Below are 14,343 nucleotides of genomic sequence, written 5' to 3' on the forward strand. Positions count from 1 at the left end.
GTTCCCCCCCCCCCCCCCCCCCCCCACCCCCCCACTTTGTGAAATCCTTTCATGTTTTTTCTCCTCTGTACATTTTTCCTCCTCCTTGTTCACCTGTTCGGTTCTGTGGCTCCCTCTGATCTCATGTTTCCATGCTTACTTTTCTTCTCTGCTCCACTCCTGTTTCTGTTTCATTCCCTTTCCCCTCCTCTCTTGTTTCCTCTCTTTACTTATGTCCTCGTCTCCTCTACTCTCCTACTGTTTCAGTGTTTCTTCTCATTTCCTCTTATTATTTTTATCATTTCCTCCCTTTCCCTCTTCTCTTTTCTTTACTACCTCTCCTCCGATCCACTTATGTTTTCTGTTTCCGGTCCTTGTTTCTTGTTCTTCATTTCCTGTCTATTCATCTCTCATCTTTTTCCCCTCGTTTCCTTTTCTTGATTCCTCCTCTTGATTCCCCCCCCCCCTCTTCTCCTCTCCTCTTCTCCTTCCTTCCGTTGTTTCCTTGTCTCTCTCCTCCCCCTGTTTCTTCCTCTCTTTGGCTTTTTTGTTAATCTTCTGCTTTTGTTTGAATTCCACCGTTTGCTACCGCCTTCAAATTTTCTTCCCTCCTTTGCATTCAGTCATTTTGCTGCTCTCTCCTTGTGTGTCAGCATTTGTTCTTTCTTCCCCTCCATCACCACTACCACATACACATACATACACACATACACACTAGCCAGGAGTTTGAGATCCAGAGAGTACAGTACATGGAGCTATGGACACTTTCAGCATTTTGGAGTTCATGTTATGGTTGCAGGCAGTGCATGTGGGCAATGTGTTTGTTTGTGTGTGCGTGTGTGTTTTCGTCTCTTGCATGTGGAAATGGCATAGCTTTCGTTTGGGATTGTGTGTGGGTGGCTGATCGCTCAATGCCTCAACAGCCTTCCTCCCGCTCTCTCTTCCCCTCTGTCTCGCTCTTTCCCTCTCTCTCTCTCTCTCTCTCTCTCTCTCTCTCCCAGGCATACACACACACACACAGACTCAGACACACACACACAAGGAAGCAGCTGGCTTAGCATAGCAGTACCCCTGTGTATTATGGGGTCAGCAGGCTGTTTAAATGGGAACTGTGAACCCAGTGTGCCTCTATCACAGCTGAGCCACTGACTGGCTCATCACCAATGTCATTTTTCAAAATTTCTGTTTTGTTTTTTTTTACTTTTTTAGTGTTGTGTTTGGTCAAATAACTCCCACACATGGCTTTTGGGATATTGTTGTTTTTGCTGCCTTATTTTTTTACCTTTTTATTCTTGGTCCAGATAGCATCCTTACACAGTGAAGAATAGAAAAGAAGAATAATAAGTATAGCTGATAAAATGGTAAACCAGTTAACCAAAGCTGTCCCTTCAACGCTGCCAGTCGGCTGACAACAAGCAAGCAAGTCAAGTCTGGTTAATTCAAGGTGTTTGCTGATCAGGGGTAGGGATGCAACGATTATAGATTTTGTTGGTATGATTATTGTCAGAGAAATAATCACGGTTTCACGATTATTAAGTATTATGCATTAATTAACTTCACATCACTAGTAACGACTTAAGTTGATTTTTAATATTTAATTACATTAACAGTTATATTTCTATAATATAAAAGTATTATTAATATAAGAGGAACATTAACTTTTATCCCCCAGGGGAAATTGTTATAAAGGAGGGGAATACACTGAACTGTTACTGTCATCAACTCTCATCCATACCTATGTTTTAGTGAAAATGATAGAAAGAAATTGAGTTTAGTGTTAACTGAAATGCAGTTAATTGGTAGCCTATAGTCCTGAAAGTCTATAAGCTCCTGTTATGTTAGTGTTTTACATCTGGCAACAGTTTCTCAACAGGAGGCGGCAACAGGATGTAACGTTAAATGTTCTTGAGAGGACTACGTTCTGTCTTCCATAAAGGCTCTTTCAAAAAAGAAGTGATTTGCACTTGGCCGTGCGGTGCACGTTGCTCGACGCAGCAACACACCACTCTGGCGCGGCGCAAGCCATTGAAAATAATGGGCCTCATAGCGCAGCGGGGCTGTCGTTGCGGTGGATCTGAAAGGTTACACCTGCTTTGTTTGTTTACGTTGCACATAAAGCTCGAGTCTCACCTCTACGGCATCGATTGTAAGGGACACGTTTATATTTAATTCCCTACCAACTTTATACGTTATTTAATATAATGTATTGGGCCTACCTTTACTTGGGCGTGCAAATCTGCGTGGTGATCCCGCTGGTGCCGCATCAAGTTTAATGTAGAGATTTGCTCCTTTAGCAGGAACCTTTTAACGGCAAGTTTTTGAACAGGTGATCCATCATCTTCAGTTACGCCCTGGTCAGACTTGGTGTATCCGAAATGCTCCCACACTGCCGACTTCAGTCTCTTTGGTGGAAATAAAGCTTCACAGTTTGGTCCCTCCGCCATAGTTTAGCCAGTGTACAGTAGCCTCTGATAAGCACGACACTACACTTAAGTTGGTGCACCGCTTCTGTAACTTTGTTTTCGTATCGTGGATGTTACCACAGTTTCGTTCCATGCAACAGAAACACTCGGTGTAGCGGAGCCTTTACGATTAATTAACCGTGACGTTTTAAAGCGCGGTTAATAGTGAAATCCGGTAATCGCTGCATCCCTAATCAGGGGTTTCTCTTATGATTTATTAGCTGTAAATATTGGAAATGTGTTTCAACTACTTAAAGCTTCCCAAACATTAAAATATATTTTAAATGTTCCGTTATATAGAGTTCCTATAGCTGAACAGCACAGAAGTGAGGCTGACGTATATTAAAATAGTAATGAGACATAGTTATTTAGTGTTTAAACCCGCATTATTAGATTTTTTGGCCAATTGGGGGCAGCGCAGCTTTCTAGAAACAACTGGCATATCAAGCTGATATGACGATCATGATAGCAAACAGTAGCTTATTTAAACATCCAGTGGACATACAGCAACATTAGCATTCCTTTAAAATCGTGTTTAGGTTGTGTAAGTCCAATATAGTGAATAATGGACTACTACTACTTTTAGCTCTGAATTGCTGTCCACCAACTTATCAGCTGCTAAATGCCTACTATGTTCACCAGCTGGTGGCTAACTTTGTTTATCAACTGTTAGGTCCTGGGTAGATATCACCAGTGCTGAAAGAAACTCAATCTTTTGCTTAAAGTGAAAGTAATATTATCACAGTGTAATAATAACAAAAATTGACTTAATTCAAAGTATTGGCATCAAAATATACTTATATATCATTATAATAATGAAAGGAAAAGTACTAAGTACTAATTTCAGAATAATTTATATTACAAATATTTATGTATTCACGTTTACGTCACTTTAAAAACCATAAAAGCCAAAAAGGCATAACAATGAGCTAAGATATGTTAAAATTATCCCCAGAGCTGAGAGGAATGGCAAAATCAGGTTTATTTCTGTGGTTTTATACTGCAAGTGACACCTTTTCATATTACACCCAGTTATTTGATCCACAGATAATGTGAAAGTATTGATTAGAGCAGCTTTAACCAATCCAAATGTAAATGTTACCCAGAAGGCTATTGTTTATCTTTGGTAACTTAATTCTGTTGGCATGCAGCATAAGTGATTTGGAAGGCTTTGAGATAAGATGGAAGTTTAGATGTAAGAAGCGGTGACTATCCAGTCACTTACGGAGATTCTCTGAAATGCATTTCAGTTCTCCCCAGGTGTAAATTGATAAATATTCAGACATGGTCCTTTGTGGACACCGTAGATCATTTTTTGTGAAATCAGACCTGCCTTTAGAACATTCACAACAGAAAGATGGTAGTCTGTTAGTGATCGAACCTTTGAAATGCCTCAGTGAGGCAGAGTTAGACAGAATCAAGATATGACATATGACTCTAAACTCTGGATTTGCGACCATCCAGGAGGAACAGTTTGTTATTGTGGGAAATTTGCTTTCTTTCCGAGAGTTAGATGAGATGATTGAGAACACTGTCACATCTGTCTATATGAAGCTGGGAGACGAGACACATGGAAACAGCGTGCCTGCCTCTGTACGAAGGTAGCAATTTGCTGCTGGGTGTGGCTTCCTATTTATTTGACAGAGTGGTCAAAATAATTCTCATCAATGAAGAAAATTTCCCAAAATGCTGAGCTATTCTGTAAATGTTTTGTTTCTGTCTTTTAACTTGATTTACATTGTTGTTTATTGACTAGCTGTTAAGGTTTGTGCTGTCCATACATCTATTAAACAGACAAGGACACACCCAACCCCATGCCCTTCATCCCTGTTATATCCTCAAGATGTTGGTTGCATCCAAATAAAGGCTCTCTTGTGTACTGGCTAGTTGAGCAAAAGAGTGAGAGAACTAAAAAGAAGATGCTGGAGCAGTGGAGGAAAAGGTGGAGAAGATGAAACTAAGGGTGTAGAGACAGAGGGTGAAAATGGACGGCTTGGATGAGAGGGGGAAAAGGGTAGGAGTGCAGGAGATGGCATAGAATGGTAGTTGGGGAGTTGAAGGAAAAAACAGGAAGAGCGAGAGGAGAGGTGGAGAGGAACAAAGAGAAGGAAGGAGAGGCCCAACCAAAAAAAAAAAATTAAAAGGAGAGAGGGAGAAGAGGGGAACATAGAAGAATAGAAGAATAATCCCTTTCTTTCCATCTGACAGCTTCTTCCTTTACGGCTGTCATGGGGGATGATTGTTGGATTGGCCGCTGCCTTGGCAACGCTTTCCTGGTGGTCACCCAATGCCAGGGCAGTGAGACTAAGAACCAGGAAACACAGATCAACAACGTAAACAAAAACACCTCTGTAGCTAGGCTAAATGGTTTTACCAAACACATTTGTTTTTAGCCTGTTGCAGTCAGGTTTACAAGAAAACAAACACACACACACACACACACACACACACACACACACACACACATCTTCCCGAGTCTGTTTCTGCAGATGAAATTTCTCAGTCTTTTTTCCTCCTTCAGTCTCAAGCTTCCTATCTCATTCGCCCTCATTTTCTCCCCCACACTCTCCTGCTGGGGAACAGTACTAATCCTCTATAGTGTTGGATGTTTTCTATCTTAACGTGTGTGTGTGTGTGTGTGTGTGTGTGTGTGTGTGTGTGTGTGTACGTACATTTTGCAGGAGTGGAAACGAGGAGAAGCTAATGGCCTTGCTTACTCCGCTCAACGTAAACTGCCACGCGAGCGACGGCCGCAAGGTAAGCGCAAAGCCTGCGCACGCAAAAACACACAAGCTGTAATGCACTAACGAGCTCATCACTGGCATTTACTGTGGGACTGCACCTCAGGAAAGTCATTAGGGTTACAAAAACCATCAAACTGGTGCTTAAAGATTGTGTTTTTTTATCAACCAGGAAAGTGAAACAAATGCTGTTACTGGCGGCTGTTGGGTGGTATGAAATATTCGGTGCCCCCTCCAGCCTGCATTAGCAACCTTTCTTTGCTGTCAGTCATTAAAATGAATAGATGGAGACACAAGCGCTTCAGTGAATAAATTAGCACTCATGCTGAACAATGACAGTGCATTGCAACACTGTCAGACTCAGGGACAGCTCTTTTACTGCCCCGTATACCAAAAAATTACATGACAGCAAATAATAAATTTCAAGTGTTCTCTGCTTTTTCAGTTAACTGAGGAATAGACAAAAGTTGAGGATGTTCTTATTTAGTACATTTGAATTAACGAGTTGGCATGTTGTGGTTCACATTGTGAATAGTTTCTTCAGATAAATTAGTTTTGAAGAGTTAGTTGAGCAGACAACAGTATTCCTGCAGCTGCTTTTCAGCACAGAGAATTGAGTCTGGCACCCAAAGTCCTGTTGCTCATAAACAGAAGCGCCAAAAGAAACATTTTTTTATACATTTTTGTAAGCATCACAAGCACTCTGACGTTGCTCTTTGCAGTATTATTATTTGAGGCATTGGATCCAATAACTCTGCCTCAAATATAAGACTTAATTGATCCCCATATGGGGAATTCAGTTTACAGCAGCGCAAGAAGCAGTCGAAGGGGTAGAAAACAGATAGCAGACAGCAAAATAAGTAAACAACGTTCAAAAGCTACTATATACACTTTACATGACCTGAGCAGTGTGTAGGAAGCTATGCAAATACTGTATGTGCAGAAGAAGAGTCTAGGTGTGTGTGTGTGTGTGTTTACACCACAAAAAAGGGTGAATACAATTTATGTTGTAGTGTTGCAATATTCAGAATCCAGAGCTCTGGAGAGGCAGAGTTGGAGTGGTTGTGTGTTAAGTACTGGACAGGACAGATAGCTCTCACTGGAACAAATGCGGTGCCACCTTGTTCACCAGTTCTCCTAATGCATCCATGGTTGAGCCAAGGAATGCCCGATTAATAAATTTCCAGTACCTTGATGCACAAAGCAGAACACATTGAAAGAGGTTTATAGTGAACTAAAAAGAGCACAGTTTACAGTTTCTTGTGCTGGTCACATCTGTGTAATATGTGTGTGTAGCCTATTTTTTATTAGCTGTATGTTTCAATTTAGATTTTAACAGTCAGCTAATGTCACACTCGGGAGTGTGACTTTAGGGCGTGAAAAATGCTGGACATGCTAAATGAAATGCCAGGTAACACCAAAAGTACATTGGGCAACAGAGAAGAATGCTGTATTATATCCTGTTTGCTTAATAGAAATGATTTTGTGACCACAGCATCCACTTATGTGTCCTCAGGGACTCCTGAGCCTCAGGTTCAGCTCTGCAGCGTCACAGCAGTACGTCCGGCTTGTGACTGATTAGTCCCTCGGATGAATAACTGGAGGAAAAAACAAGACTGCTTTCTAGTTTTGTATTGTCTAGCTTTAGTTGAAGTGCTCCCTATAGTCCGCCCTATCACTGTTTTCCAGCCTGACAGAATAAAGGCTGCTGCTGACCCTGTTGTTCCTTGAGAGCCGAGCGGGATTGAAGCTCCACTCTGCAGTGGCAATTGGTCAAATGGGTTGGGGTCCTTCTTGAGTTCTTGCGGTGTCTCTTGGGGCTTTTACTCGAAGCTATTACTCTTGTCAGAGTAGAAAAGCTTTGAAACAACAACATCGAGAAACGCAAAGTCTGACGTATTACAAGAAGACTCGCTCCACCGATCTGATTGAAGAGGATACTGGACTAAAGCCGTGGGTTTGTACAAGCAAGCTGTCATGGAGAGATAGTTTCATCTAAGAGATCTGATTGGTCAGAGGTGTTTTTCAGAAAACCAAGATTGCTCTAATTTATTGGTGGCTAAAACAGAGCCCACTGGATTTCATCAGTTGCTATGACAACTGCTGGGATAACCTGTGAGCCAAAGGGAGCTTTTTACTCTGTACTCTTGCAAAGTGTCATGTAAATGCTATAAGAGCCTTAAGGAGGCTCTTTCCTATAATTATGGGTACTTGAGTGTTGTTGATGATGCTCAGCTGCAGCTTGTATCCATCGTATCTCTGTCATACCCATAATTGTGAGAGAACATCCTCTGGATATTATCTGTGCAGGTGGCCTGTTGGGAGATGTAATAGCCCAAGGGAAAACCGTGTAATTTCAAATTCTTTGGAGATGCAGGGGACATACACAAGAGATCATTGAGAAGGGCTGAAATTTAATGGTTTATGAGAAGATGAATGCAACCATGTCCAGAATATAAAAATGGTGCTCAGACCTTTTCTGAAATAACCCTTCCTGCACAATCTGCATTTGTAATGCTCTTTAATTGTCCAGACTGAAAGCATTCATGCGCAGTAGATGGAATATATTTTCACGCCAGTAGAGTTTTATCCTTGTTATGGTCTTGGGGTAATGTAATGAGGTGATGGGGATTTACATTCCCACTGCTAACAGAAATTATAGTGAATTCTGCACACCATCTATATAGACGTTAGGAGAAACTGAGGGACAACAAAAACGTTCACACATCATTATTGTCCTTTGACTAAATCCTCTAATGGAAAAGAAGCCACCATGCAGAAAATAGATAAATGCTTGTTATATAAATACTAGGGATGTAAACGAATATGAAAACATTATTGGAAAATAAACTATTAGTCAGATTCAGTTCAGGCTTACTTTTTCGTGGAGGTTGGGTTCAAATAGAAGTGATGTTTTATTATATGATTAGTTTATGTGGTTAAAATATGATGTAACTTTATAGTACGACGAATGTAAATGGAAGAAAACAATTCAACACAGAGGAAGAAGCAATCTAGACAGTTTCTAACGTCTGTGGATATGTGTATACAATGCAGACAATTACAGTAGATTCAGTAAGTATTATATAACTTAATAAGAAGTGATTTAGAGACAGACTATGCCACAGCATTTTCCAGATTAAATTCAGGCAACCTTGCAAAAGAACACTGTTGGCCGGCAGATTGAGCATCAGTCAGACCACACACACATACACACACACACTTAAACATAACATCATTATGAGTGCACTAATGATAATCATTGTCAAGACAGAGCGTGACAGAATCTAATGATTGACAATAATGATGCTTCCCACAAAGTTAGACAAGAGACACTTCCTTTGCTTCCCACCCAACCCCTCCCTCGCCTCCTCTTCCATCCCCCAACCCCTTCCTCGCCTCCTCTTCCATCCCCCAACCCCCAACCCCTTCCTCGCCTCCTCCTACTTCTTCTCTGTATCATTTTAATTAAAAGTGGCGCAGGCTCTCCGTCTCTCGTCTTCAACCATACACTCACAAACACTCAGATCTGGAGCATAAATGTTGATTGCAGATGCCTCTTGGGGAATTAAAAAGCCCTGCTTGAACACAACATACACACATAGGGGGAATATACTGTATTGCCAAAAGTATATGGACACCCCAGACCACATACTCTAGTAGGTTTGGGCTATGCCCCTCAGTTCCAGTTAAGGAACTCTCAGTGCTAAAGCAGACAATGCTTTTTTAGAAAACAGTGTGCTTCTAACAGTTTGGGGAAGACCCTTTCCTGCTTCAGCATGACAATGCCCCAGTGCACAAAGACAGTTCCATTAAGAAATGCTTTTCCCAGTTTTGTGCGGAAGAATTTTAATTTTCATGTTTTTGGAACAAGATGTGATGTTTTTGACCATGTAGTGTTCCGTTACTTTCTCTAGTAACTCTAATCCTAGCAAGAGATGTTCTTATTACACTGCTCTATAGTATAGGCAGTAGCAGTAAAACAGCCTGTGTGTGTGTGTGTGCGCGCGCGCTCACACTCAGATGATTGAGGGCCCATCAGAGTGGGATATTATTAACACAGCTGAGTGGAGAGCGTGTTATCAAGCTGCCTCTATTGAAACCTACCGCTTACTCCCCCACATACACACACCACACACAAACCACAAGCTTGCTCCTGCAGACATTGCTTCCTCAGGAAAAAAACGTCCTTTCTGACTATCCACTGAACACATGACTGACTCACTTGTTTTTTCCCTTCTTTTTTAATATTCAATTTTCCCTTTTTGTATGTTTCAGCTAAACGGACTGTCAGTAGTCGTACTGGAAATTCTGTTTTCTGTTTGTTTTTGACGGAATACATTTCATGTTTTGGTCCGTTTGTTTGTGTGTGCATGTGTGTTTTGTGAATTTTGGATCTGTATCTCACCAGTGAGAATCATCGCACCCACTCACGTCCTAGCTGGCACCAACATCAAAGAACCAGAGCTGAAGAGCAAAACCAAGATTCAGATTCAGAGAGAGAGAAAGAGAGAGACAGAAGAGAAGAGAAGAGGAAAGACTTTCATTGAGGGCTTGTTTAAATGTTGATTATGGGAGCTTATCCTGCTGAGAGCACCACGCTGACTGACTGTGTTTATCATCCCTATCTGGTGAAAAATCTCCAAAAGTGAACTTTTCAGAATATTTTAACTTTAAGAACGAACCAAGAAGCCTTACAATGTTGTATGCCATTTGAAGACAAAGAAACGTGAAAAAAATGTAAAATTTCAGTCTACCTTGTCAGTCACTAAGATTAGACATAATGTTTACTACTGAGCCCCAAAACTGACTAAATTTCGTAAAGAACAAGTCAAAAATACATTTGTTTTCTTATTTAACTAATTAAAATGGAATCTAAAAAGAAATGTAAACCTTCACTAAACTTTTTTCTTTAACGTCCAATCACTTGATTGCTCCACTGATGACAGACACACTAACACAAACCATGGGCACGCCCATCTCACTGTAAATTCACAAGGAGTAAAGGAAATGTGGTTAGGAAAAGGAAATGTTGTGTGGGGAAACTAGCCAAATTGAAAACTAAAATTTGCTAATGATAGATAAATAAAAGAGTAAATAATAAGTTTTTATTAATTTAATCAACTGTTAAATAAACAATTAGATTAGAGGTTGAAGGTATAAAGCTTTATGCTTCGTTTTACACTGCATTTCCACTCCAACTAACAGTATTTATTCATGTATTTAGCTATATTTTGACTTGTCTGATAACTCTTACTCAGTTTCGGGGGTTCCAGAGTTTACATGACAGCACCGTTGTAAGGTAAAGTTGCAAGCACCGTCAGGCTGTTTCCTGAGATTTTAATGTACAATCGAATGGAGCTCTTTTCATTCCAGTGCTGACATTTCTATATTGAAAGATCTGCCAACTTGTCTGGAATCTCTCCTTCGATACTAAGATCTTTTGATTTGTTGGTCTCCTCTGGGGCACCGGTGAGTCCACAGATCAGAGTCGAGGCCATTATGGCCCTTGTCTTGTCGGAAGTCCATGTTCAGGCGAACATGGACAAGATCGTAGGAATGACTGTGAATTCTGCTTGACAGGAGATTTTTCACAGCGGAGTCGGTGTGTGCATAGATGTAATCTGTTTGCCTGTCTGAGAGAGAGATTAGACTGCTGCTCCATTGAAACAAAGAATAAAAATATCCAGAGGGATTTGTTAACTGTTCAGGTGATGACAAATAGGGTGAGGGAAAGTTTTAATAAACTTTTGTCAGTGACAAATTTAACCTCTTGCTTTCATGGAAGCCCATGGCGTGGTGTTGTCTGATGAAGATGTATGCAGCTGCAGCTAGCTGGTACACGGGTAGTTTGTCGAAGAGAGAATCGGCCCTCAAAATTTTTTGTTTCCCAAACTATAAACTTTAGTGGTAAATTTACTATTAATTAAAATTATTCTCCCTTGAAACACCTACCGTAGTTCAAAAGAATGTTTAATTGTGATTAATGATTGTTTAATAAAATAAACCGCACCTGAGATGAAATGTCATGCAGGGTAGGGCTGAATGATTTTGGAAAATAATCAATTGCTATTTATTTATTTTTTTACCAATATTGCAATTGCGATTTAATATGCGATTCATTTTTAAGCTCTTTACCTACTGTATTATTCAAAATGGACAAACAGTAAATCAGTGTATTGTATGACCAACACAATATTAGATAGAACATACACTGTTCTTTCTTGTGGGTCAGGCCTGTGTTATGGTGAATTAAGTAGAATTATTATTATGAGCAATGGTGGAGAAGATATATCAAATTATAATAATATGAGGATATAAAGATAATTTGAGTCAAGTCATGGCATTAAATAATATGATACAATATCATCAGGTAGGCCTACCTACAGACCACAAGAAAAACTAACTCACCACAGTGTGTTATACAGTAAGCGCTCAATACAAAACCCACAGTTCAACCACCAATTAGTCCTTTCGTTCACTTTCATTTCCTGTGTGACACTAAAGTTTAAGGCCATTGTACAACAAGAAGGCAAGGTACAGCGTAACGTGCAAAGTTGATGCTTCCTTTGCAGACTGGTTTAATCTCGCGTGTCATGTGACCAGAGCGTAATCGCAGCCTTTGCGATTACAAAATCTTGTTTTATTACATCGCGATAATATAGCAAATGCAATTAATCTTTCAGCCCTAATACAGGATCAGTGAAAGATTCTTCTCGGGCCAGAAGCCTCGACTTTACATTCATATGTATGTTTTACTGCTGATAATTCCCACTTTTCCTGATAAAATGAAAAAATAAATGCCTTTGGCAGTTTGAACGCCACCTAAAAACATGTATATATCATAAACAGTAGCTTAACGGCTAAAATAAACACCAAAACAACAACTACCAGTGTGATTTCTGAATATAATAACATGGTACACTCTGCACCACTTGCAGCTGAAATTGATAAAAACCCATTTGCCCTCATGGGAGAAAGACAGGCCCCAGAATTGACCCTTGAAGAACTCCACAAGTCAGGGGAACACAATCACACATCTTGTTAGAACAGATACAAAGAAGTCGCAATTAGATAAATAGGAAGTGCTATACCAGATATCTCAACCCATTTCCTGAGACAATCTAATAAAATATAATGATTTGTGGTATCGACAGCGTTATACAATTTGTCACATTGGTTTGGGGGACTGTTCAGTCTAACTGTGAGAATGTAGAGAATGCTTTTAACTGAACAGTGCCTGACAGCAGATACCTTAGAAAAATATAAAACTGGCATGCCTGTCTGAGATCGAAAGTAAGAAAGACACTTTCTGTTGCTTTCGAGGAGTGTTTTTCCTCGAGTAACTTTCTGAGATGCTGAGCTTTAAACTTTGCATGGAGCCCTCAGCTCCTCAGAAAAGTCTGTGTTTATATCAGAGAGGCAGAGCAGATTGACAGCATGTGTGTATCTGTGTCTGACTGTGAGTGTGCATGGAGAGCATACCATGAGAAGACTTAGCTCTAGGTTATTTATCTTTCAAGTTGTTGGCTGGGCCGAGCTGTCTGCAACTTATAGTGTGTGTGTGTTTGTGTGTGCGTGTATGTGTGTGTCAGTCAGAGGCATAGCACACAGATTTGCTAATATGTTTATTGATCCAGCCAACTGACACTACTCATCTTGTTGGTGCTTCCACCTGCTGATGTGCAGCCCTGACCTGAATACTTAAAAAGCGGAAAGAGTCAAGCAGAAATTGAAGAGCTGCCCCAATATTTATTTCAACATAAAGTTTTTAACAAAAACATTTTGAACTCCTATATTCAAAATGTTTTTTGATTAATTTTTTTTGGAAATGTGATAACCGACAACGGCTCTCAGTTGTTTTTATTACAGCAAATTGGCCTCTTTTTTAATCTCATCTTCTAAGTCATTGCATAATGAGAAAAGCCTTTTTAATTTAATGAATCACTATGAAGACATGCACATTTGATCCGTGTTGTTGTCCAAAGATATCTTTTCATGCAAGGCCTTGAGAGAAATGTTGGAAAAAACGTTGAATGAATTTTGAGTACAGAATGACTGTATAAATTTTTCCAGGTAGGACATCATTTGGATGAATTCTGAAATTCAGCCTTCAGCAACAACCTAGTGGATTGTTTTAATTTGGTTTTGACACATTTGAAAGACATTTTAATGCACAATAGAATGTAGCATGAAACCAAGACAGCGCCATTTCTCTGAATACTGAAAAGCTGAATAACCGAGGAATAAAACCTGACTTACCACGGCAACATCATTAACTGTTTAGCCATTATTGAGCACAGTGTTATTATACACATCCAGGCCATTGCCAGTAATAGAAAGTGAAATACAGCAATTGGATGAATGTGGGTGTCGACGGCACAAGGAGCATTCTGTATTTCTGTCATCCTGCTGATCAACTGTAAAGAATCTCCACACCAGTGATGTTTTTTTTCTTCTTCACAGCAGAAAATGTTTATTACCTCAAACTGCATTTTAGGAAAAGAATATCTTTTTTTTATCTATCTTTTTCTCTGTCTTTTTTCGGTGGTTTCTTCACTTTGCTGCAATTCTTTTTATTGTAAGCCATTTAATTAACATTAGATTTTTCTATAATCTTGTGCAAACAAGTTCAGCAGTCTGTGTTATTATGAGCAGTCACCCGCATGAAATTAATATTTGATTTAAGTTGAATAACCTCACCCTACTGGCAGAATATTTTCTTGTTTTGACCATGTCTTTGTTAGGGCAATGTTGCAGTGCTGCGTGTGTGTGTGTGTGTGTTGCTGTAATCAGATTTACACATTTGATTTATGCGATAAATAGGAGACTGGTAGATTCCTGCAGGCCAAAGTTAAGGAATAGCATCAGAGATTCACACACACACAAACACCCATGCAAACGACGCCAAACAAAACGGTCCAAATATGGCCGTTCACCCTCCTGGATATATCATGTCTCATTGCTATGGCAACTGCTGACAGCTAGCAGTCACCGTTGTCATGGGAACAGCTTGACAGGCTTGTAAAGAGAGAGGAAGACAGAGAGGGAGAGAGGATAAAGAAAAATGGAAACACATAACAAAGAAGGAAGTAACACAGCAGCAGATTACACACCCCATATGTTTTTAAATGTGTGGAATCTGAATGTCTGATTGGCAT

The 14,343-nt window shown here is 40.0% G+C and overlaps 1 protein-coding gene across 1 annotated transcript in view; it reads left to right on the forward strand.

The window, feature by feature from the left end:
* tnksa (tankyrase, TRF1-interacting ankyrin-related ADP-ribose polymerase a) overlaps nt 1–14,343 on the forward strand; it is a 106,349-nt gene that overhangs the window by 40,735 nt on the left and 51,271 nt on the right. Inside the window, exon 6 of the mRNA XM_046066230.1 lies at nt 5,123–5,198. Coding sequence (XP_045922186.1) covers nt 5,123–5,198 — 76 coding nt within the window. The remainder of the gene's footprint in view (nt 1–5,122; nt 5,199–14,343) is intronic.

Source organism: Micropterus dolomieu, linkage group LG13, assembly GCF_021292245.1.
Source record: "Micropterus dolomieu isolate WLL.071019.BEF.003 ecotype Adirondacks linkage group LG13, ASM2129224v1, whole genome shotgun sequence".
NCBI classification, from domain to species: domain Eukaryota; kingdom Metazoa; phylum Chordata; class Actinopteri; order Centrarchiformes; family Centrarchidae; genus Micropterus; species Micropterus dolomieu.